Source organism: Bos indicus, chromosome X (genome assembly GCF_029378745.1).
Source record: "Bos indicus isolate NIAB-ARS_2022 breed Sahiwal x Tharparkar chromosome X, NIAB-ARS_B.indTharparkar_mat_pri_1.0, whole genome shotgun sequence".
Lineage (NCBI taxonomy): Eukaryota > Metazoa > Chordata > Mammalia > Artiodactyla > Bovidae > Bos > Bos indicus.
Genome location: NC_091789.1, coordinates 109,654,829 through 109,680,646, shown reverse-complemented (window position 1 = coordinate 109,680,646; position 25,818 = coordinate 109,654,829). Strand labels below are relative to the sequence as shown.

Sequence of the window (25,818 nt, the reverse complement as noted above, 5' to 3'; positions counted from 1 at the left end):
CATGCCTGACTAAGCTTATCTAACACTTGAATTTTCTCTCTAGGGCACAATGCAACCTTACTGTGCTTATGAACACTAGACAATACTTGTAGTACTATTCTTGGGGACCACTTGAAGCAGCAAACTAACACAAAGATGTAAAAAAAAAAAAAAAAAATATATATATATATATATATATATATATAGCACTAAATAGATCATAAAAGAACCCTTGTTTCTATCATGAAAGCCAGAACAAGAAGGCAGAGTGTAGCTTGTTCGACCTCAGCTGGGAATGTGTGCACAGAGCGATTCAAATTTTTTGCCACTCTGCACATGTCTGTGAATGACTGTGATAGTGCCAAACATATTCATTTTGGGGTTACAAATAAATTTTAGCCAGTAAGTATATTTGCAAATACAGACTCTCTGAATTGGGATAGACTGTCCATAAATGTTCACAGCAGCATTATGCATAATAGCTAAAAAGATGATACAATGCAAATGTCATTAACTAATACATGAATATATAAAATGTGGTATATCCACACAAGGGAATGTTATTCGGCTCTATAAGGGAATGAAGTACTGGTATATGCTACAACTTGGATGAACCCCGAAGACACGTTAAGTGAAAGAAGCCAGGCACAAAGGTCACATATTGTATGATTCTATTTATATGGAATGTCCTCAATAGGCAAATCCACAAGAGACAAAGCAGATAAGTGGTTGACAGAGGCTAGGGAGGGGTTAGATAATATGTGTCTACTAATGGGAACGGGGTTTCTTTTAGGGGTGATGAAAATGGCCTGGAAATAGACAGTGATGAGGGTTGCACAAGTCTGTGAATATACTAAAAGCAAATGAATTGTATAATTTAAAGAGGTAAATTTTATGGGATATGAATTTATCAAAAAAAGCTATTATGAAAATAGACCCCACTCCAAATATGCTCAAATTTTTGTGGCTTAATTATCCATTTTGTGAATGAGCATATAGATCATGAGAAAACTTTAAGGATTCTTTTTTTTCATTTTAAAATTATTGTACTTAACAGAAAGTGCAAAGATAGTACAGAGAGGTTCTTAACTCACTCTCTCCCTGATGGTAACACCTTTTGTAGCTAAGTGAAAGTGTTAGTCGCTCAGTCATGTCCGACTCTCTGTACACGGGATTCTCCAGGCAAGAATACTGGAGTGGGTTGCTATTCCCTTCTCCAGAGGGTCTCCTGACCCAGCGATCGAACCTGGGTCTCCCACATTGCCGGCTGATCCTTTACCATCTGAGCCACCAGGGAAGATCCCTTAGTACCTAACTGTAGTACAATATAAAAACCGGGAAAGTGAAATTGGTAAAAACAACAGGCCTTATTCAGATCTCACCAGTTTTACATGAACTCATGCGTATGTGTAGAGCTAATCAATTTTATCACAATGTGTAAATTCACATAGTCACCATACCAGAGACACAGAACTGTTCCACAAAGATCCCTACAACAATCCTAACATACTACCCTTTATAGTCACACCTACCCCTCTTCATGCTCCTCACACAAGCTTTGTGGTCCCCAGCACTTGACAGTCATTAATCTGTCTTCCAGTTCTATAATTTTATCACTTTGAAACGTATACAAAGAAAATAACACAGTATATGACCTTTACAAATAGCTTTTTTTAAAATACAGCATTAATTCCCTTGAGACTTTTAAATACAGCATAATTCCCCAATTCCCAAATAGCTGTATGCGTCCAAAGGTTTCTAGTCTTTTTTCTTCCTTCTGTTGAGTAGGTGTCCATGGTATGGATGTACCACAATTTGGTTAGTCATTAACCCATTGCAGGACATTTCAGTTCTTTCTAAATTTTACCTCTTTCAGATAGAACCGCTATGAAAACCTGGTTGCAGGTGTTGGTGTGAAAACAGGTTTTCCTTTCTCTGGGATGTACATTTCCCTAGAGTACAATACCTAGACTGTATGGCAAATTGTTTTTCCATAGTGACTACACAACTTTAAATTCCAAACAGCAACATATGAAAGATGCAGTTTCCCTATATCCTTGCCAGATGTGGTACTATCATTTTAAAAAATTTCAGCTTTTCTGATAGTTGTGTAGTGTAACCTCACTGTGGCTTAAATTTGTACTTCTCTAATGATGTCGAACATATTTTCACGTGCTTGGGAGGAACCTGTACAATCCTTTTTGGGAAAATGCTTCTTTTACCCACTGCCTAATTAGATGATCTCTCCCTCATGCCCTACTTCCTCCTGTACATGCACATGCTCTTTGTCTATCTCCCTTCACTACTGTTGAGATTCTTTTTTTTTTTTAATCTACAAACTGTGAATTTGGTATCATGTCTAAGACCTTCGTCTACCAGGTCCCAAAGATTTTCTAGTATGCCTTTAAAAAGTTCTGGAGTTTTATGTTTTACATGTAAATCTACCATTCAGTTTGAATTAATTTTTATATAAGATGTGAGGTTTATGTAGAGGTACAATTTTTGGCCTATGGATAGCTAATTGCTCTATTACTCTTAAAATATAAAACACCCTATCTGTTCTTCATTGAATAGGATTTGAACCTTTCTCAAATATCAGTTAGTTGTATCTATGTGGGGCTACTTATGGGCAATCTAATGTGTTGCAATGAACTATGTGTCTATCCCTCTGCCAGTACTACACTTAAATAACTATAGCCATATAAGTTTTAAAATGGGGTGAATGATTCGTCTCATTTCATTATCATTTTTTCAAAATTTCCTATGCTTTTGTCTTTCCATGTATATGTGAGGATAAGCTTTCTATATCCACAGCAAATCTTCCTGGGGTTTTAACTGGAACTGGAGCAAATCTAGAGAGTCATTTGGGGAGAAATGACATCTTTACTATATTGAGCCTTCCAATCCATGAACAGAGTACATTTCTCCATTTATTTAGATCTTTGATTTCTTTCATCAGAGTTCTGTAGTTTTTTAACATACACGGCTTCTACAGGTTTAGTGGAATTTATACCTAAGAATTTCATTTTGCTTTGGGTGATTGCAAATAGTATTTTGTTTTTAACTCTAGTTTCCAGGTGTTCTTTGCTAGTATATAAGGATACAGAAATATAATTTTGCTATGTTCATCTCATATTATTGATAAACTCACATTAGCTTTAAGATGTTTGTTTTTTGGTAATTGTGATTTTGTACAAAGACTTTCATGTCATTGGCAAATACGAGCAATTTCATTTCTTCCTTTCCAATCTAAATGCTTCTATTTCTTTTTCCTGTCTAACTGAGGTGGCCTTCAGCATTAGGCTTAATAAGAACGGTCACCGTACACATCCTTTGTTCCCATTCTGAGGAGAAAACCATTTTGAGTAAAATTTTCCAAAAGATGTAAGGTCTAGATTCTAGATTGTCTAGATTCTTCAATCTAGATTCAGTGTCTAGATTCTTCTTTTTGGCATGTGGATATCTAGATGTTACACCAGCATTTGTTGAAAAGACTATCCTTTCTCCATTGGATTCTTTTTGCTACTTTGTTAAAGACGAGCTGACTCTATTTGTATGGAACTACTTCTGGGCTCCCTTTTATATTCCATTAATCTATTTGCTGAATTTTCACAAATTATTGAAGCTTTAAAGTAAGCACTGAAATTGAGTAGTGTCAGTGCACCAACTACGTTCTTTTCATCTTCTTTGATTTCTACCATGAGTTTTACACAGTTTTCTTTGTATAGAGCTTGTATGTTTTATTAAATTTACACATTTAAGTATTTCAGTATTTTTAGTGCTAATGTAATGGCACTGTATTTTGAATTTCAAATTCCAATTGTACATTGTTGATATACAGGAAAACAGTTGACTTCCGTATAGCAACCGTAGGACTTGAAACCCTTCTACAATCACTCATTAGTTTTAGGAAGTTCTTGTTGATTCTTTGAGATTTTCTACATAGACAGTCATATCATCTGATGATAAAGTTTTATTTCTTCTTTCCCAAACTATATAGCATTAATTTCCTTATCCTGTCATATTGCATTAGCTAGGACTTCCACACAGGAAGCTGAATAGTTGTGGTAAGCAGGGACATCCTTGCTTTGTTCCCAATTTGAGAGAGAAAGCATCTACCTTATTACCAATAAGTATGATGTTGGCTATAGCATTGTTGTTTTTTTAAATAGCTCCTCTTTATTAGGTTGAAGAAGCTTCCTTCTATTCCTATGCTGCTGGAAGTTTTTATTCATGAATGGGTATTGGATTTGACAAATACTTTTTCTGCAACTATTGATATGATCAAGTGATTTTTCTTCTTTGTCCTATTGAGATGATAGCTTACAGTAATTGATTTTTGAATGATGAACCAGCCTACTGTACCTTCATTTCTTTTTAACATAGGAATAATATTCTACTATAAGTAATGTTTCATTTTGTTTATCTATTCATCAGTTGATAAACCTTTCATTTGTTTCCATAGTTAGGATACAGTGAATGAATAATACTGCTATAAACATTTGTGTACCAGGTTTTGCATCAACACATATTTTCAGTACTCAGGAACATACCTTGGAGTGGAATTGCTAGGTTATAGGATAAGTCTATGTTTAACTTTTGAGGAATTGCCACACTGTTTTCCACAGTAGTTCCACTATTTTATATTCCTGCCAGTAATGTATGAGGATTCCAATTTTCCACACCCTTGCCAACATATGTCACTGTCTTTTTGAGTATAGCTATCCTAGTAGGTGTATAGTGGTATCTCATTATGGTTTAGATTTCCATTTCCCTAATGACGCTGAGCATACTTTGACATGTTTATTGACAACCCTTAAATCTTTCATCCCCAAGGAAAAAAAATGCAAAAAAGCAAAATGGCTGTCTGAGGAGGCCTTAGAAATAGCTGTGAAAAGAAGAGAAGCGAAAAGCAAGGGTGAAAAGGAAAGATATACCCATTTGAAGGCAGAGCTCTAAAGAACAGCAAGGAGAGATAAGAAAGCCTTCCTCAGTGATCAGAGCAAAGAAATAGAGGAAAACAATAGAATGGGAAAGACTACAGATCTCTTCAAGAAAATTAGAGATACCAAGGGAACTTTTCATGCAAAGATGGGCTCAATAAAGGACAAAAATGGTATGGACCTAACAGAAGCAGAAGATACTAAGAAGAGATGGCAAGAATACACAGAGGAACTATACAAAAAAGACCTTCACGACCCAGATAATCACAATGGTGTGATCACTCACCTAGAGCCAGACATCCTGGAATGTGAAGTCAAGTGGGCCTTAGGAAGCATCACTATGAACAAAGCTAGTGTAGGTGATGAAATTCCAGTTGAGCTATTTCAAATCCTAAAAAATGATGCTGTGAAAGTGCTGCACTCAATATGCCAGCAAATTTGGAAAACTCAGCAGTGGCCACAGGACTGGAAAAGGTCAGTTTTCATTCCAATTCCAAAGAAAGGCAATGCCAAAGAATGCTCAAACTACTGCACAATTGCACTCATCTCACACGCCAGTAAAGTAATGCTCAAAATTCTCCAAGCCAGGCTTCAGCAATACATGAACCGTGAACTTCCAGATGTTCAACCTTGATTTAGAAAAGGCAGAGGAATCAGACATCAAATTGCCAACATCCGTCAGATCATCGAAAAAGCAAGAGAGTCCAGAAAAACATGTACTTCTGCTTTACTGACTATGCCAAAGCCTTTGACTGTGTGGATCACCACAAACTGTGGAAACTTCTTCAAGAGATGGGAATACCAGACCAGACCACCTTACCTGCCTCTTCAGAAATCTGTATGAAGGCCAGGAAGCAACAGTTAGAAGTGGACATGGAACAACAGACTGGTTCCAAATAGGAAAAGGAGTACATCAAGGCTGTATACTGTCATCCTGCTATTTTAACTTATATGCAGAGTACACCATGAGATATACTGGGCTGGATGAAGCACAAGATGGAAACAAGATTGCTGAGAGAAATATCAATAACCTCAGATATGCAGATAACACCACACTTACGGCAGAAAGCGAAGAACTAAAGAGCCTCTTGATGAAAGTGAAAGAGAGTGAAAAAGTTGGCTTAAAGCTCAACAATCAGAACACTAAGATCATGGCATCTGGTCCCATCACTTCCTGGGAAATAGATGGGGAAACAGTGGAAACAGTGACAGACTTTATTATCCTGGGCTCCAAAATCACTGCAGATGGTGATTGCAGCCATGAAATTAAAAGATGCTTACTCCTTAGAGGAAAAGTTATGACCAACCTAGACAGCATATTAAAAAGCAGAGACATTACTTTGCCAACAAAGGTCCATCTAGTCAAGGCTATGGTTTTTCCAGTAGTCATGTATGGATGTGAGAGTTGGACTATAAAGAAAGCTGAGCACCAAAGTATTGATGCTTTTGAACTGTGATGTTGGAGAAGACTCTTGAGAGTCCCTTGGAATGCAAAGAGATCCAACCAGCTCATCCTAAAGGAAATCAGTCTTGAATATTCACTATAAGGGCTGATGCTAAAGCTGAAACTCCAATACTTTGGATGCCTGATGCAAAGGACTGACTCATTTGAAAAGACCTTGATGCTGGGAAAGATTGAAGGCGGGAGAAGGGGATGACAGAGGATGAGATAGTTGGATGGCATTACTGACTCAATGGACATGAGTTTGAGTAAACTCCACGAGTTGGTGATGGACAGGGAGGCCTGGCATGCTGCAGTCCACGGGGTCACAAAGAGTCGGACACGACTGAGTGACTGAACTGAAATCTTTGAAGAATGTCTATTCAAACCAATTATTGATTTTAACTGAGTGTCTTTTTATTGACTTTTCAGAGGTCTTTGTATATTTCATATAATATATCCTTCTTAGAGACATGATTTGGAAATGTTTTCTCCCATCCGGTGTCTTATCTTTTCACTTTCTTGACAGTGTCCTTTGAAGTACAAAAGTTTTCCATTTCGATGAAGTCCAAGTTATTTATGTTTTTCTTGGTTGCTTATGTTGTAGGTTTCATACCTACAAAACCATTACTTAATTCAAGGTCATAATTTATTCTCATGTTATCTCCTAAAAGTTTTATAATTTTAACTCCTACATTTAAATTTTTATTTATTTTTTTAATATAAATTTATTTATTTTAATTGGAGGTTAATTACTTTACAATATTGTATTGGTTTTGCCATACATCAACATGAATCTGCCACGGGTGTACACGTGTTCCCCATCCTGAACCCCCCTCCCTCCTCCCTCCCCGTACCCTCCCTCTGGGTCATCTCAGTGCACCAGCCCCAAGCTAGTACATGATAGGGGGCCAGCTGTGTGTTTTTGTCCCCCTTCCTAGTACCTCTGATTTGGAGAGATTATTCTTTCTTTATTGAATCACCTTGGTACTGTTGTGGAAAATAATTTGACTGTAAATGTATGGCTTATTATTAGATTCTCAATTCACTTCCATTAGTCTATATGTCAATCCTTTATGCTAGTATCACACTATATATGTATTAAAGTAGCTTTGCAGAATACTTTAAAGGGGGAAAATGTGAGTTCAACTGTGTCTTTTCCCCTCAAGATTATTATGGATATTCGGTGTTCCCTTGGCTTTTTGTGTGAATTTTATAACCAGCTTTGCAATTTCTACAAAAATGATGGCAAGGATTTTGGCAGGGATTGCATCAAATCTGTAGATCAATCTGGGAACACTATTTTCTTAATAATATTAGGTCTTCTGAATGATGAACATGGGCTGGATTTCCATTTACTATACCCTTAGTTTTTCAATAATATTTTATCTTTTTTATTAAAAAGATTGTTTTTGGCTGCACTGGGTCTTCATTGCTGTGCACACGCTTTCTCTAGTTGCAGAGAGCAGGACCTGTGTGTTGCAGTCTGTGAGCTTCTCACTGCAGTGGCTTCTCTTGTGGAGCATAGGCTCTAGGTACTTGTGCTCCAGTAGTTGCCATACATGGGCTCAGAAGGCATGGCTTGTGGGCTCCATAGTGCTAGCTCTGTAGTTGTGGCACACAGGCTTTATTGCTCCACAACATGTGCCGCTGCTGCTAAGTCGCTTCTGTCGTGTCCGACTCCGCGGGACCCCATAGACGGCAGCCCACCAGGCTCCCCCATCCCTGGGATTCTCCAGGCAAGAACACTGGAGTGGGTTGCCATTTCCTCCTCCAATGCATGAAAATGAAAAGTCAAAGTGAAGTCGCTCAGTCGTGTCCAACTCTTAGCGACCCCACGGACTGCAGCCCACCAGGCTCCTCCGTCCATGGGATTTTCCAGGCAAGGGTACTGGAGTGGGGTGCCATTGCCTTCTCCACCACAACATGTGGGAGATCCCCAAACCAGGGATGGAATTGTATACCATGCCTTGGCAGGCAGATTCCCCACTAGACCACTCGGGAAGCCCCTCAGCAATATTTTATTCTTTTCAGTTTACAAATATTATATTTACTATTTCCTTGGTCAAATATGATAATTATTTTATTCTCTTCAGTGCTATATTAAGTACATTTGTAGTCTTAAATTCATTTTTATATTGATCCTGTATCCTGCAACCTTCCTAAACACATTTATCAAAATAATATCAAATACACATTTTTTGGTGGATTTTTTAGAGTGCCCTACATACATGATCAAGTCTTCTGCAAACTGAAGAAGTTTTATTTCTTCCTTTCCAATCTGGATACATTTCTTTTTCTTGCATAATTTCCTGAATGAAATTTCCAGTGTAATGTTGTATAACAGTACTAAGCATTGACATCTTTGGTTTATTTGCAATTTAGAGGGAAAGCATTCAGTCATACATCATCAAATATGAAGTTAGCATTATTTTTCTTAAATGCTTTTACTCACATTGAAAAAGTTCCCTTCAACTCCCAGTTTGTTGAGTGTTTTTTATCATGAAAGAGTATTGGATTTTGTTAGGTGCCTTTTCTGTATCTATTGAGATGATCATATGGATTTTGTCTTTTATTCTATTAAGATGTATCACATATTGATTATTTAAAATGTTCAACCAAGCTTGTATTTTGAGTGTAAACTCCACTTACTCATTGCATACAATGCCTTACAAAATAGCTTGAGATAATTAACATACCATACATTTTGTCTACAAAATGTACAATTTAATGGATTTTAGCATATTCAGTCATGTAATCACCACATTCAATTTTTGATTATTTAATTACCTCAGAAAGAAAACCTATACCCATTAAAAGTACTCTCTACATTCCACTTTTCTCCAGATCTTGGCAGCCACTTATCTACTTTCTTCTGTTACTATATGTTTGCCTATTCGAGACATTTTATATCAAGAGCATATATAATATGTGGTCTCTTGTGATTAACTTCTTTCATTTAGCATGATGTATTCAAGATTTATCCATGTTGTAGATTATATTAATATATGTTTCCTTTTAATTGCTGAATAACCCTCCATTTGATGGATATACCACATTTTCTCTAACCATTCATCAGCTGACATTTGGGTTCCAACTTTTAGCTATTATGAATAATGCTATTAATATTCTTATACATGGTTTTCTGTGGACATGTTTTATTTCTTCTGGGTTTATGCCTAAGAGTGAAACTGCTGGGTTATATACTAACTCAAGTTTTTAACTTTTCGAAGAACCGTAAAACATTTATTTGTTGCTGGATCAGATCAGCTAGTATTTTTTTTGAGGACAGATGTGCTAATATATTCACCATATGTGATATTTTTTCGTGTTTTCTTCTGTTGTGGTGTCTGTGTCTAGTTTTATTACTGGGATTAACGTAGGTCTCATAGAATAAGTTGAGAAGTATTCCTACTTCTAATTTTTTAGAAGAATCTGTGAAGGAATGGTACAAATGCTTTTAAAGTGTAGTACAGTTCACCAGTGAAATCACCAAGGTCTGAAACTTATATGGGAAATTTATAACATTTTCAGTCTCTTTTCTTGTTAAAAGTCCATCCACATATTCCTTCTTGACTCAGCTTTGGTAGCTTGCCTCTTTCTAGAAACTAATCTGTTTCATCTAGCTTATCTAGTTTGTTGGTATACAATTGTTCATAGTATTCTTACTTTTTTTTTTTTTAACTTTTGCAATGTCATTCCTGATTAGTTTGAATCATCTCTCTTTTTCTTGGTCAGACTAGATAAGAACTACTCAATTTGGGGCGTCTTTTTAAAGAACTTTTAGTTTCATTGATTTTCTCTATTGTTTTCTGTTCTTTCATTTATTTCTCCTCTAATCTCTATTATTCCCTATTTCTGCCTGTTCTGGGTCCAGATTTCTAGTTTCTTGAAGTGAAAAGTTAGGTTACTGATCTTCTGTTCAATAGGCATTTATAAAAAAATTTCCCACAAAATTTTGCACGTTGTTTCCGTTTTCATTTACCTCAAAGTATTTCAATTTTTTCTTTGACTCATTGGCTATTTGATAGTGTGAGGTTTAATTTCCATGTAATTGTGATTTCCCCAAATTTCCTTCTGTTACTGATTTCTAATATCAGTCCTTTGTGGTCAGAGACTATATATGATTTCAATCCTTTAAATTTTATTAAGACATATTTGATGTGCTAGCATTTATACTATATAATGTTCTATGTGTACTAATGAGAATGTTTATTCTCCTGTTGTTGGTTGAAATGTTCTATAGGTATCTATCAGCTCTAGTTGGTTAGTGTTATTCAAGTCTTTTCTTTTATTGATCCTCTATCTAGTTGCTATATTGATAATTGCAAATTAGTCAATGAAGTCTCCAACTATTATTGCTAAAATTTCTATTTCTCCCTTCAATTCTGCCTGGTTTTGTTCTATATATTTTGGGGCTCTGCTGTTAGGTGCATATATGTTTATAACTATTGTATCTTCAAGATGAACAAACCATTTTATCATTATAAAATATCCTTTATCTCTAAGTAACAATTTCTGTTTTAAAGTCTATTTTATCTGATATTATTACAGCCACACCAGCTCTCTTTTGGTTACTGTTTGCATGGTATACCTTTTTCTATTCATTTACTCTCAACCTAGTGGTGCCTTTGTATCTAAAGTGCATCTCTGTTTCTAAAGCAAAGAAAACCATAAACAAAATGAAAAGACAGCTAACAGACTGAGAGAAAATATTTGCAAACAATGCAACAGACAAGGGCTTAATTTACAAAATATACAAACAGTTGAATTATAAATTAAAAAAAAAAAAACAAAAAACCCAATCAAAAAATGGGCAGAAGATGTAAATGGACATTTTTTCCAGAAAAGACATACAGATGGTCAATAAACACATGAAAAGAGGTAACTCACTGCTAATTAGAGAAATCCAAATCAAAACTACAATGAGGTACCACTTCACATGAGTCATAATGGCCATCATTAAAAAGTCTACAAATAATAAATGCTGGAGAAGGTGTGCAGAAAAGGGAAGCTCTTACACTACTGGTGGGAATGTAAACAAGGTGGACCATTATGGAAAACAGTATGGAGGTTCCACAAAAAACTAAAACTATAGTTGCCATATGATCCAGCAATCCCATTCCTTGGCACGTATCTAGACAAATATCTAGAATTTCAAAAAATACATGCATTCCTATGTTCATAGCAGCACTATTTAAAATAACCAGGGCATGTAAGTAACCTAAATATCCACTGACAGATGAATGGATAAAGAAGATGTGATACATACATACAATGGGATATTTGCCATTTGCAGCAACATGGATGGATTTAAGAGATTATCATATTAAGTGAAGTCATTCAGAAAGAAAAAAGACAAATACCATATGTTAACATTTATATGTGGGATCTAGAATATGACTCAAATGAACATATCTATAGAACAGTCTAACAGACATAGAGAACAGACTTGTGGTTGCCAAGGGGGAGCGAGTTGGGGAGGAAAGGATTGGGAATTAGGATTAGTAGATGCAAACTATTATATATACAAAGGATAAACAACCAAGGTCCTACTGTAGAGCACAGGGACCTATATTCAATTTCCTGTGATAAACCACAATGAAAAATAATATGAAAAAGAATATGTACGTATAACTGAATCACTTTGCTGTACAGCAGAAATTAACACAACATTTAAATCAGCTATACTTCAAGAAAGTTACAAACAATAAATGCTGGAGAGGGTGTGGAGAAAAGGGAACCTTCTCGCACTGTTGCTAGGAATATAAATTGATACAGCCACTATGGAGAAGATTATGGAGGTTCCTTAAAAAACTAAAAATAGAACTACCATATGACCCAGTAATCCCACTACTGGGAATATACCCCAAGAAAACCATAATTCAAACTGACACATGTACCACAACGTTCACTGCAGCACTATTTATAACAGCCAGGACGCAGAAGCAACCTGGATGTCCACTGAGAGATGACTGGATAAAGAAGTTGTACAAATACACAAAAAGTAAACTTTAAATTGGTGGATTAGCAGAGTAAGAGATAAACCATCAATTAAAATAAGTTTTAAGATAATAAACAACGGATTTCATTAATGGGGTATGTATTTAAGTAGGAAAATATCCTCCAATCCTAATATAAATTCACTCAGCTTTCATTTAATAGAAGCTTCTTTTTCATCTCATGCCCCTAAACATCTTCACTTTTTCATACATGTGAAATAATAAATTCTTAACCATTTAGGAATAATATGCCTTTTTAGGAATCTAATAAGAACTTAGACTTTCTAGGAAAATGAATATATATATATATGAATATATATAAAACCCTTACAATTTAAGGGATCTTAAGTTAAGATCCCCTATTGAAAAAAAATTATGATTTTAATGGGAAAATACAGAACAGATATTCAAATAATTACAGTATCTTATCTTCAATAGAGCAATGAATGTAAAATATTAAAACATATATGTTGCTGCTGCTAAGTCGCTTCAGTTGTGTCCGACTCTGTGCGACCCCATAGACGGCAGCCCACCAGGCTCCCCCGTCGCTGGGATTCTCCAGGCAAGAACACTGGAGTTGGTTGCCATTTCCTTCTCCAATGCATGAAAGGAAAAGTGAAAGTGAAGTTGCTCAGTCATGTCTGACTCTCAGCGACCCCATGGACTGCAGCCCACCAGGCTCCTCCGTCCATGGGATTTTCCAGGCAAGAGTACTGGAGTGGGTTGCCATTGCCTTCTCCATAAAACATATATAGGTGGTCTCTAATTACTATACATATTTCATTTCATATTTGTAATTTGTAAATTATATATTTAGAATTTATTACTTATTTTTTCTTATAAAAATATTAGAAACAATGGTTGGGACTATTAAATTGCAAGTCTCTTAAGAATAGATGCTCTTAAGATAGAAAACTAATAAGGACCTGCTGTATATAGCAGGAAACTCTTCTCAATACTCTGCAATGACCTGTATGGGAAAAGAATCTGAAAGAGTGGATATTTGCATATGTGTAACTGAATAGTTTGCTGTATAGCAGAAATTAACACAACATTGTATATCAACTATACTTTAGTAATTTTTTTTAAAAATAGGTACTAAAAAGCCTCTTGATGAAAGTGAAAGTGGAGAGTGAAAAAGTTGGCTTAAAGCTCAACATTCAGAAAATGAAGATCATGGCATCTGGTCCCATCACTTCATGGGAAATAGATGGGGAAACAGTGGAAACAGTGTCAGACTTTATTTTTCTGGGCTCCAAAATCACTGCAGATGGTGACTGCAGCCATGAAATTAAAAGACACTTACTCCTTGGAAGGAAAGTTATGACCAACCTAGATAGCATATTCAAAAGCAGAGATATTACCTTGCCAACAAAGGTCCACCTAGTCAAGGCTATGGTTTTTCCAGTGGTCATGTATGGATGTGAGAGTTGGACTGTGAAGAAAGCTGAGCGCTGAAGAATTGATGCTTTTGAACTGTGATGTTGGAGAAGACTCTTGAGAGTCCCTTGGACTGCAAGGGGATCCAACCAGTCCATTCTGAAGATCAGCCCTGGGTGTTCTTTGGAAGGACTGATGCTAAAGCTGAAACTTCAATACTTTGGCCACCTCATGCGAAAAGTTGACTCATTGGAAAAGACTCTGATGCTGGGAGGGATTGGGGGCAGGAGGAGAAGGGGCCGACAGAGGATGAGATGGCTGGATGGCATCACCGACTCGATGGACGTGAGTTTGAGTGAACTCCAGGAGTTGGTGATGGACAGGGAGGCCTGGTGTGCTGTGATTCATGGGGTCGCAAAGAGTTGGACACGACTGAGTGACTGAATTGAACTCTTTTTATTTGTCTATGTATCATAATGACCTAGGCAAATAAACAGCATACTTTTTATTCCCAGGTGACCCTTTATGAAACTTATTTTACTCAATAATGTATTTGAATACAAATGTACTAACAGGAAAAAATACTGAGGCAATGACAAAGACTAAATAAACCACAAAAAATATAATAAAAAAGAAAAGAATAAAATTGATTTTAAATTATCTGTTGCTTGAGAAACAGGCTTCATTAGAGGAGAATATAACGGTAAATATAGATATTTCTAGATATTTTTGTTTGAACGTACAGGTTCCTTTTTACTGTGTTTCAGATTTCACTGCAAAATATGTTTCTTCTTAATACAATATCTCCTACCCTTAGCCATAAATAAGGTCATTATTGGACAGTAACAATTTTAATGGACTGGAAGGGCAAATATGCTTTGCCTGTAGTGACTGAAGAGCGTTGAAAAAAGTAAGGGGTGGAGAATATTGTTCAAAGAGGTTTTATATAATAAAATAAATAATTATTTATTATACATCTTAAAACGTGTCCACATTAAATTCAAGTGTGTGTGTGTGTGTGCGTGTGTGTGTTAGTCGCTCATTCGTGTCCGACTCTTTTCGACCCCATGGACTGTAGCCCTCCAGACTCCTTTGTCCATGGGATTCTCCAGGCAAGAATACTGGAGTGGGTTGCCATTTCCTTCTCCAAGCTAGTATAAAAATAACCAATAGAGGGTAAAGGAGCTCCACTGAAAAATTTTTTTAAAAGAAAAAACTTTGGAGTGGGTTGGAGATGAAATTTTTATTGTTTCTTAATCATTATGAATGTCACTGTGTTAAAGAAGATGGAAAAACTACATTTTGGTGCCATAAATATAAAGGAACAATTGCACATTTTCATTTGAATAATGTCGAACTTTTATCAAAATGAGATAAAGTCGTGCATAATATGCAGAATTCAACTGGATACCATTTAATATCTATAGGTTGTGACCCTATCACATAAGATCAATGGATTGACCCAGCCTTGTCTTCAGAAAAGGTCTCAAAGACATTTGTATACTCAAAACAATGCCAAAGCACTAACAAGTGAATGACATAAGACTTAACCTCAGAGACATGGATGATATACCAACCCTATCTTTTTAAGTTTGGTATTTGACTCCCTGGCTAGGTGACAATGAAAGAAATTCAGTCTGGCAGGCTGGGTCTATAGCTCCCTGTTAATGAAATCTGTCAATAAAGAACCTCAGCCAACTGAGAAAGTAATTAATTGTCCTCATAAAAAATGTCTTTAGACTGTAGATTCAAAATTAGGTATAATAATAAATAAAATCAACATAACATAGGCATATGGAGTGATTGATTTAGACTTATGATTTTAAACAGGAATCTTACTAAATTCATCAACATTATCAAAGCATTTAAAAGAAATAAAGATTCAACACATCTACATATTTACTGAACTAGGTTTATACAAAATTACCTAAGTATTCAGTAAGTTTTTTGTTATTAATTGACATCTAAGGTACAGAAAATCAAATACAGTATATTAAAGTGCAGTTTAAAAGTTTTAGGAAGCATAGTGGTAAAACCTGATTAGAAGTAAATTTCAAATTCTGCTAAGTTTATAAAATAATTTGTGTTCAAAATAGCCAGCTCCAGAATATGCCATAAAATGTAAAGGCCCTAAATCCAAGAATTTAAAGATTAAAGCACTAAAACACCTGTTATCCTTTGTGAATAACAACTTGTAGAATCTTCCACAAACACTAGGAATAATTCAAAAGGTTTCAAAAAAGTATTTAAAACTAAGGATACTGAAAAAAGATCTGAAGGAATAGATTAACTTGGAGCTCATAGTATGTGGGCTTCTACTTGTTAAAGTAAGATAACTGGATAAAATATAAAAAGGCTACTCTGCTTTAGCTTTTCCAATTTAAACTATTAATTGCATTGCTCTTGAGATTAAGAAGGAAAAGACTTAAGAAGGATATGTCTTTTACTGGATTGTGAAAAAGTCTAAAGTTAGAAGACAGGGTAATTAGAAAAGTTAATAATATAATTGTGCCATCTGCTTATATATTGCTTATATATACTGCTTATATATTGTCTATAAACATTTATACATAAACATGGTTAACTATATCAATGTCTTAAAACAAAATTTTGAGTCCTGCAAGTCCAAACAGTACAGACCTTTCAAATTTTCACAGACACCATAAGTGACTTAAGCAAAATGTGAGGTATTAGTCTTTTAGTTCTGTTAGATCACAATCCTAAGGGTAATACGTTACAGACTTTAAGGGAACTCAGATGAGTTTGTTTTGAATCTGCAATGATTATATTTGTGCCATTATTTCTCTTCTCACCCTTCCCATTCCATGCTCCATACTATAGGACTCCAAGTTAGATTCTACAAAATATATTTTCACATTTTACTTTCTTCCTAGTAAAAAAACATAGGCCAATAGCAATCCTAGATGATTTCATAACTTTGTTAATCACTCTAACTATCTTTCAAATACTATGTTCTAGAACTCCAGAAAACTACAATGGAATTTAAACTGTCTCCACCCACTTCCCACTATATTATACCCTCCACTTCCCCACCCCCAGATGAAGGTTAGGTTGATAGATGGATTGAAGATGAAATAAAGCCAGACATCAAATAACTTACTTGAAATCCATCTCTTACCTTCTGTACTTAACCCTGGACTTGATGTGAACTTGGCTACATCAACAATTTTTACAGCAAATTGTTGCCCAGTTTCTCTGTTGATGCATCGTCGTACAACACTGAAGGGACCCCTAAAATAAAAATAAATAAAAGCCAAGTTTAAGTTGCTGATTTTCTTAAGTTCCTATTACCCTTTAATATCTTATTCATATTTCATTTTCTACTATAGCCATAGTTTTCAAGATATAATTGAACACAATTTTGAAAATATTTTCCTATAATTTATGAGGTAATTATTTGAACTTACTAAGCCATAAAAATAAGAAACAAATTTACATTTCAAAACCACTTTAAAAAATTTGAGATAGTATTCTATTCAAGGGAAATAATCTTGGTAATTTTCTCTACACATTATCAACATCTTAAATAAAATAAGAAAATGTTCACAGTGGTAGTGTATGTAACTTTTACCTTTTGAACCAGATACTTAAATCATTCTCTCATCTTAGCCATCACTTATCTAATCTTCACTAACAAGTCCTACTGAGTTTATCTCAAATATCTCTTAATCCTGTCCACTTTTCTCCATGTCTCATAACCTAGTCTAAGCTACTACCAATTTCTACTGGGACCAATGAAAACTTGTTTCTCCCATGGTTATTGTGGTGATGCTTTAAAAATGAAAATCTGATGGTATGTTTCTGCTTAAAATCCCACAGAGACAAGGTATTTGCAACACATGCACTTAGTCAAGAACCAAAATAAATAATTCTTAAATAAAAAGATATGCTCCAAGGAAATCTGGGCAAAAGACTTGAATAGACACTTCATGAAGAGTAAGACCTGCATTATTCAATTTCCAGCAGCCTCTCCAGTCTCAACTGAAGTCACAGAGAAATCCTTCATCCTCCTCAAACTTCAAATTAGAATTATTCTAAGTCGCCACAGAAAGAAAGTAATTTCTACTAGCAGAACCACTGGTCCAGACATTCTTACCCAGTTCTCTCCTCAGTTGAAATTGGTGGCTTTCAATACTGGCCATACAATTGAAGCAACTGGGATGATTGATAAAATAACAATGCCCAGGCCCAGGCATTAAAAACACAAATATGCACTTGGTTCCTTATGACACATTATTGACCAGGGGATTCTGGCAGAAACTAACACCTGTAGCTGACAATTTGTTATGTAAGTTAATATTGAAACGTCTCTGGTCAATAATGTTTGGGCAACAAAAGATGAATTAATATGTCTCTGGTCAATAAATTGTTAACAGATGAAAAATAAGTTTCTGAACTAAAGTTAATCCAACATGCTTGAATTAACTACTGATTAATATAGAGTTCAATCACAATTTACTACATTAGTTTATTTGAAGGCTAGCATAGATTTTTTTGAAGACTACATAATTTATTAAATACACACACATGTATGTGTATACATGTATGAATTTCCCTCCTTCTCAGGAAACAAAACAATGTCGCTGATTTTTACAGGTAGAAAAAAGTACACCTGGATGTGTGTGTGTGCTAAGTCACTTCAGTCCTGTCCAACTCAGTGCAACCCTATGGACTGGAGACCCCAGGCTCTTCTGTCCATGGGGATTCTCCAGGCAAGAATGATCAGAAGACAGCAAAAAGTTCTTCATGTACAGTAGGACATTTGTGATACTGCTTGCCTTAAAGTTTGTTTGTCTTTATTCTTGCAATCAGAGAACAGGCAAAAGAATATAATCTAACCTAGATTTAAACATTTCTCTGAGATCATATGAATCAGTTATTTCATCCTGCAGTCATCAGGACATCAATTATTCCTCAGTTTCAAATCTCTCGTCAAGCAATCTAATAAAGCTAAACTGAAACAAAAAGAAATGGTAATAATGTACCTTTCAGCACCCTATACAAAAAGGACCTTTTGATAATCAAAACTGTTCAAAGATTTTCCTCTGTGAGAAGACAATATAACAATGTGAGTCTGCACTCCCACAAATGTTTTCATTCTCAAGGTGGATGTCTTACTTGTGATGACTTATCCTGACAATACCAAGCAATTTCAGGAAATGTTTAGTGTAATTGGTTTTTGTCCACACATAAACCCTTGGGACTCTATTTATATATATATTTGTATAGTATGCTTCAATTCAATACACCTTTTGGATAACTTCCAAGTTTTAAAGGACTGTGAGAATGAGAGAAAACAATAGTAATTAATAATTAAATTTTGGAAGCCAGAAAGCAGATGGAGTAATGGTAACTGGCTTAGCATTTGTAGGAAGCCTGAATTGCAAGGAGAAAATAATAGTTCAGAACCAAATTCATTTACACTACAGAATTCTCAAGAAGCATCTGAACTCTGAGAAAGAGAGGGTGGGGCTAAACTAACAAGGTTTGAATGAAATCTATTAGAGAAGTAGTTAAGAGTCTTAGATCTGGGACTTCCCTGGTGGTTCAGTGACTTCCCTGGTGGCTCAGATGGTAAAGTGTCTGCCTACAATGTGGGAGACCTGGGTTCAATCCCTGGGTCGGGAAGATCTCCTGGAGAAGGAAATGGCAACCCACTCTAGTATTCTTGCCTGGAAAATCCCATGGATGGAGGATCCTGGCAGGCTACAGTCCATGGGGTCGCAAAGAGTCAAACACGACTGAGCAACTTCACTTTCACTCTCTTTTTAGTGGCTAAGACTCCACACTCCCAATGCAGGTGCCCTGAGTTTGATCCCTGATCAGGGAACTAGATTCCACATACTGCAGCTAAGACTTGGCATAGCTAAATAAATGAATAAATTTTTTTTTTAAAAAAAGAATCTCAGATACTCCTCCTCTATTCCATGCCACTGGGTACATGCCCTACCTTAACCTCACAGAGGGCAATTCACTGAAGAGGGTAAAACATAGGGTCATATAACTGGTGACACAGGCAGCTGAGGAAGTGGACACTATATAAAAAACAAAGGGATTATGTGATCACACACAAAATGAATGTAGACAGCCCATCTTCTTTTCCCATTCACTGGGGGAGATATTAAAAGCTAGCTCTTTACCCTTCAGGCAGCAGAGAAAAGATTTTCTATTGAATATGTGACCAGGCCAGAAGGAAAGACCTAAAGATAATGACATTATGTTGCTCACCACTCAACCAGATCACATTTCTTGAAACCAAAGTCAACAAGTTCTGCCATAAGTTCACAGTTTTCAATCAACTTTCCAACCACAGCACTGATCACATTTTGGGCTAAATAGTTCTTTGCTGTGCAAGGATTTCCTGTGCACTGTAGGGGGCCTAACAGCACCTGTAGCCTCTACCTGGAAATGCCAGTAGCACCCCCTCAGCCAGTTTTGCCAATCAAAAATGTCTCTAAACATTGTCAAATGTCCCTAAAGAACCCCTGCCCTATTTCTACTCATTAATAGGCAACCAACCTCCCAAGATATCTGAAGAGTCTCCAATTTGGATGACAGAGATCAAAACAGAAAAAGGAACTTAGAGGAAACAGACTAAACAAGAAAAAAATTTCCAGCTATTAATACCATTAATATCCTTGGAAACATAACTATGAAACAAAAATGGAACTTTCAGAAAACAAGAACAGGGCTCTTGAAAAATAAGCATATGAAGAAATTTAAAACTCAACAGAAGGGCTTCAGAAAAAGTTGAGGAAATTTCCCAGAAAGTAGAGCCAAAAGAACAAAGAAAATGGAGGGGAGGAACTCAAATAAGCCAAGAAAATTTCCCAGACCTTAATCCTGAGTTGCCCAAATTGAAAGGAACCACCAAGTGGAAAAGCAAAAAATAACATACAAGGGAACTCCCATAAGGTTATCAGCTGATGTCTCAGTGAAAACTCTGTAGGTCAGAAGGAAGTGGCACAATATATTTAAAGTTATGAAAGGGAAAAACCTACAACCAAGGATACTCTACCCAGCAAAGCTTTCATTCAGACTGAATGGACAAATCCAAAGCTTTACAGACAACCAAAAGCTAAGAGAATTCAGCACCACCAGACGAGTTTTGCAACAAACACTAAAGGAAATTCTTTAAGTGTAAAAGAAAAGGCCACTACTAAAAACAAGAAAATTATGAATGGAAAAGATCCCCAGAAAAGGAAAACATAAAGTAAAGGTAGGAAATCATCTGCATACAAATAAGATATAAAACCAAGCAACAGCGAGAAGAGCATAACACAAATGCAGGATACTGGAAATACATTTGAAATTAAAAGACCAGGAACTTAAAAATAATCTAGTGTGTGTGTGTATGTGTGTGTATATATATATATATACATATATATACAGATTATTATATATATATATACACAGATTATTATATATATACAGATTATTATATATATATATAGATTATATATATAATCTGTATATATACAGATTATATATATAGATATATATTATATATATGTATATTATATATATATATTATATACAGATTATTATATATACAGATATATATATTATATATGTATATTATATATATACAGAGATATATATATACAGATTCTTATATATATACAGATTATAGCAATATATATATATTGCTATAATCTGTCTGCAATGCAAGAGACCTGGATTAGATCCCTGGGTTGGGAAGATCCCTTGGAGAAGGGAATGGCTACCCACTACAGTTTTCTTGCCTGTAGAATCCCATGGACAGAGGCGTGTGATGGGCTACAGTCTATAGGTCGCAAAAAGTCAGACATGACTGAGCAACTAATACTTTTCAATTTACATCAAAACCTCACAGTAACAGCAAACAGAAAATCTACAATAGATATACACAAAAAAAAGAAAAATGAATCTGAACATATAACTAAAGTTAGTCAACAAACCACAAGAAGAAAGAACAAATGAGAAAGGGGAAAAAAAGACCAACAAAAATGCATCCAAAACAATTAAGACAATGGCAATAAGGACACATGCATGTATGCTCACTCAGTCATGCCTGACTCACTGTGACCCTATGGACTGTAGCTGACAAAGTTCCTGTGTCCATGAGATTTTTCAGGCAAGAATACTGGAGTGGGTTGCCATTTCCTCCTCCAGGGGATCTTTCCAACCCAGGATCAAACCCATGTCTCCTGTGGCTCCTGCATTGGCAGGCAGATTCTTTACAATTGAGGCACCTGAGAACATACTGATATCTACATTAAATGTAAATGAACTAGATGCTCCAATAAAAAGATACAGACTGGCTGAAGATACACTCTCCCAAGACTGAACCAAGAAGAAATAGAAAATACAAACTGACCAATCAGAAGCACTGAAATTGAAACTGTGATTTTAAAGCTTCCAACAAATGTCCAGGACTGGATGGCTTCAAAGGCAAATTCTAGCAAACATTTAGAGAAGAGTTAACACCTATCCTTCAACTATTCCACAAAATTGCAGAGGAATGAATACTCTGAAACTCATTCTATGAGGCTACCATGACCTGAATACCAAAGATGACCCAAAAAAAGAAAATTAAAGGCCAATATCATTGATGATGCTTTTTAACTGTGGTGTTGGGAGAAGACTCTTGGACAGCAAGGAGATCAAATCAGTCAATCCTAAAGGAAATCGACCCTGAATATTCATTGGAAGGACTGATGCTGAAGCTGAAACACCAATACGTTGGCCACCTGATGCAAAGAGCTGACTCATTAGAAAAGACCCTGATGCTGGTAAAGATTGAAGGCAGGAGGAGAAGGGGATGACAGAGGATGAGACGGTTGGATGGCATCACCAACTCAATAGAAATGAGTTTGAGCAAGCTCCAGGAGATGGCGAAGGACAGGCAAGCCTGGCATGCTGCAGTCCTTGGAGTCGTAAAGAGCCAGACACAACTAAGTGACTGAACAACAAATCACTGATGAATATAGACATGAAAATCCTCACAAAATACTAACAATCTGAATCCAATAATACATTAAAAGGAGCATATACATGATCAAGTGGGATTTCTCCCAGGAATGAAAGGACTTTTCAGTATCCACAAATCAAACATGGGATACACCACATCAACATATTGAAGAATAAAAACCATGTGATCATCTCAATAGCTGCAGAAAAAGCTTTTGACAAAATTCAACACCCATTTATGATAAAAAAAAAGTATGATAAAAAAGAAAGTGGGAATTGAGGGAATATATCTCAACATAATAAAGGTCATATATGACAAACCTACAGCTAACACCATACTCAAGGTGAAAATCTAAAAGCATTTCCCCTAAGATTAGGAACAAGACAAGGATGTCCATTCTTGCTACCTTTATTTACCATAGTTTTGGAAGTCCAAGCTGCAGTAATCAGAGAAGAAAAAGAAATCCAAATTGGAAAAGAAGTAGTAAAATTATCACTGCTTGCACATGATATGATACGATACATAGAAAATCCTAAAGTCTCTACCAGGAAACTACTAGGGCTCATCAATGAATGTGGTAAACTTGCAGGATGCAAAATTAATACACAGAAATGTCTTGCATTCCTATACACTAACAAAGAAAGATCAGAAAGAGAAATCAAGGCAACAATCCCATTTACCATCCTATCAAAAAGAATAAAATACCTAGGAATAAACCTACCTAAGAAGACAAAAGACCTGTACTCTGAAAATTATAAGACAGTGATGAGAGCAATCAAAGATCACACAAATAGATGGAGAGACATACCATATTCTTGGATTAGAAGAATCAATATTGTCAAAATGACTACAGTACCCAAGGCAATTTACAGATTCAATGTAATCCCTATCAAATTACCAATGGCATTTTTCACAGAACTAGAACAAAAAGAATTGCAAAATTTGCGTGGAAACATAAACCCTAAATACCAAAAGTGATCTTGATAAAGAAAAAGGGAATCAGACTTGCTGACTGCAGACTGTACTACAAAGCTACAGTCATCAAAACAGTACAGTACTGGCACAAAAACAAAAATATAGATAAAATGGAACAGGATAGAAAGCCCAGAAATAAATCCACGTACTTATGGCCAATTAATCTACAACATGGAAGCAAAATTATACAATGCAGGAAAGACAGTTTCTTCAATAAATGGTGCTGGGAAAACTAGACAGTTACTTATAAAAAAATGAAATCAAAATATTCTTTAGCACCATACAGAAAAATAAGCTCAAAATGGATTAAAGGCTTAAATACAAGATCAGATACTATAATACTCTTAGAGGAAAACATAGGCAGAACACTCTTTTACATTAATCGCAGCAACATTTTTTTCTGAGCTGTCTCCTAGAGTAATGGAAATAAAAGCAAAAATAAACAAATGGGGCCTAATTAAACTCAAAAGCTTTTGCACAGCAAAGGAAATCATAAACAAAACAAAAGGCAGCCCACAGAATGGGAGAAAATATTTGCAAATGATGCAACTGACAAAGGATTAGTCTCCAAAATTTATAAGCTCTTATGGCTCAGTATCAAAAAAAACAAACAACCTAATCAAAAAACAGTCAGAAGACCTAAATAGATGTTTGTTCAAAGAAGACATACAGATGGCCAAAAGAGACACATGAAAAGATGCTCAACATTGCTAATTATTAGAGAAATGCAAATCAAAACTACAATGAGATATTACCTCACACCTGTCAGAATGGCTATTATCAAAAAGCCTATAAACAGTAAATGCTGGAGAGGGTGTGGAGAGAAGGGAACACTCCTGTTGGAGGGAATGTAAATTGGTACAGCCACTATGGAGAACAGTATGGAGGTCCCTTAAGAAATTAAACTTAGAGTTACCCTATGATCCAGCAATCCCACTCGTGGGCATATAACCAGAGAAATACATGGTTCAAAAAGATACATGCACTGCTATGTTCATTGCAGTGCTATTTCCAACAGCCAAGACATGGAAGCAATCTAAATGTTCATCGGCAGATGAATGGATAAAGAAGATGTGGTATATTTCTACAATGAAATACTAACTAGCTACAAAAAATGAAACAATGCTATTTTGCAGCAACATGGATGAACCTAGAGATTGTCATACTAAGACAAAACCAAATATCATATGATATTGCTTTTATGTGCAATCTAAAAAAATGATACGTGAACTTATTTACAAAACAGATATATATTCACAAACATAGAGTATGAATTTATGTTTACCAGGGGGAAGGGTAGAAGGAGGGACAGATTGGGAGTTTGGGATTGACAAGTATACACTGCTGTAATTAAAATACATAATCAACAAGGACCTATTGTATAACACAGGGAATGCTGCACAACATTCTGTAATAATCTAAATGGGAAGATAATTTATAAAAGAATAGTTACATGTATAACTGAATCACTTTGCTGTATGCCTGAAACTAAAACAACATTGTACATCGACTATTCTCCAATATAAAATTTAAATGAAAAAAAGGATCCACAAAGTACTCAGCAAAATAGGTAATAGATACATGTTCACACATGCCACCGTGAAATTTAGGAACCCTGTGGGCCAGAGAACATTCAGATTTCCAGAAATAGGAGTAAGGGTGCACAAGGAGGAGAGGATGATATGGTTAATACACAGGAACTGCTGTGGTTTCCCATCTCTCAATGGCAACACTAGAGGCAATAAGACAGTAGAGCACCTTCACAACCATGAAGAAAAATTATTTCTAACCTTTAAAGTCTACATCTAGTCAGAAAAATCAATAATAGTAAAAAAGAATTTTTTTTCAGACACAAAAAACCTCAATACCTTATTTGCAATGCATACTTTCTGAAGAAATTATTGTAGGATGTGTTTGCTAGAACAAGAGAGCAGACCAGTAAAAACAGGACAATCAAGGGACAGCAAATGCCTTCAACACAGGAATGAGAGGAAGATCTCAGGCTGCCAGCTATGCACTGAGCCATCAAAGATTCCCAATGCCACCTTTTAACTTGAAAACAGAACCCCATAAGCTGGGGCCAGATTGCTCGGTTTTGCTTTTTCTGACCAGGGGCTGATGAGA

The 25,818-nt window shown here is 35.7% G+C and overlaps 1 protein-coding gene across 14 annotated transcripts in view; it reads right to left on the bottom strand.

Annotated features, from left to right (window-relative positions):
• CASK (calcium/calmodulin dependent serine protein kinase) overlaps positions 1–25,818 on the bottom strand; it is a 372,938-nt gene that overhangs the window by 281,351 nt on the left and 65,769 nt on the right. For 8 of the 14 annotated variants that reach the window (XM_070785245.1, XM_070785246.1, XM_070785250.1 and 5 more), the window contains exon 2: positions 16,885–16,997. In XM_070785245.1, the coding sequence (XP_070641346.1) occupies positions 16,885–16,997 (113 nt within the window). Of the gene's footprint in view, positions 1–16,866; positions 16,998–25,818 lie in introns of all 14 variants that reach the window. The other 6 variants (XM_070785242.1, XM_070785243.1, XM_070785248.1 and 3 more) reach the window with 1 other exon arrangement.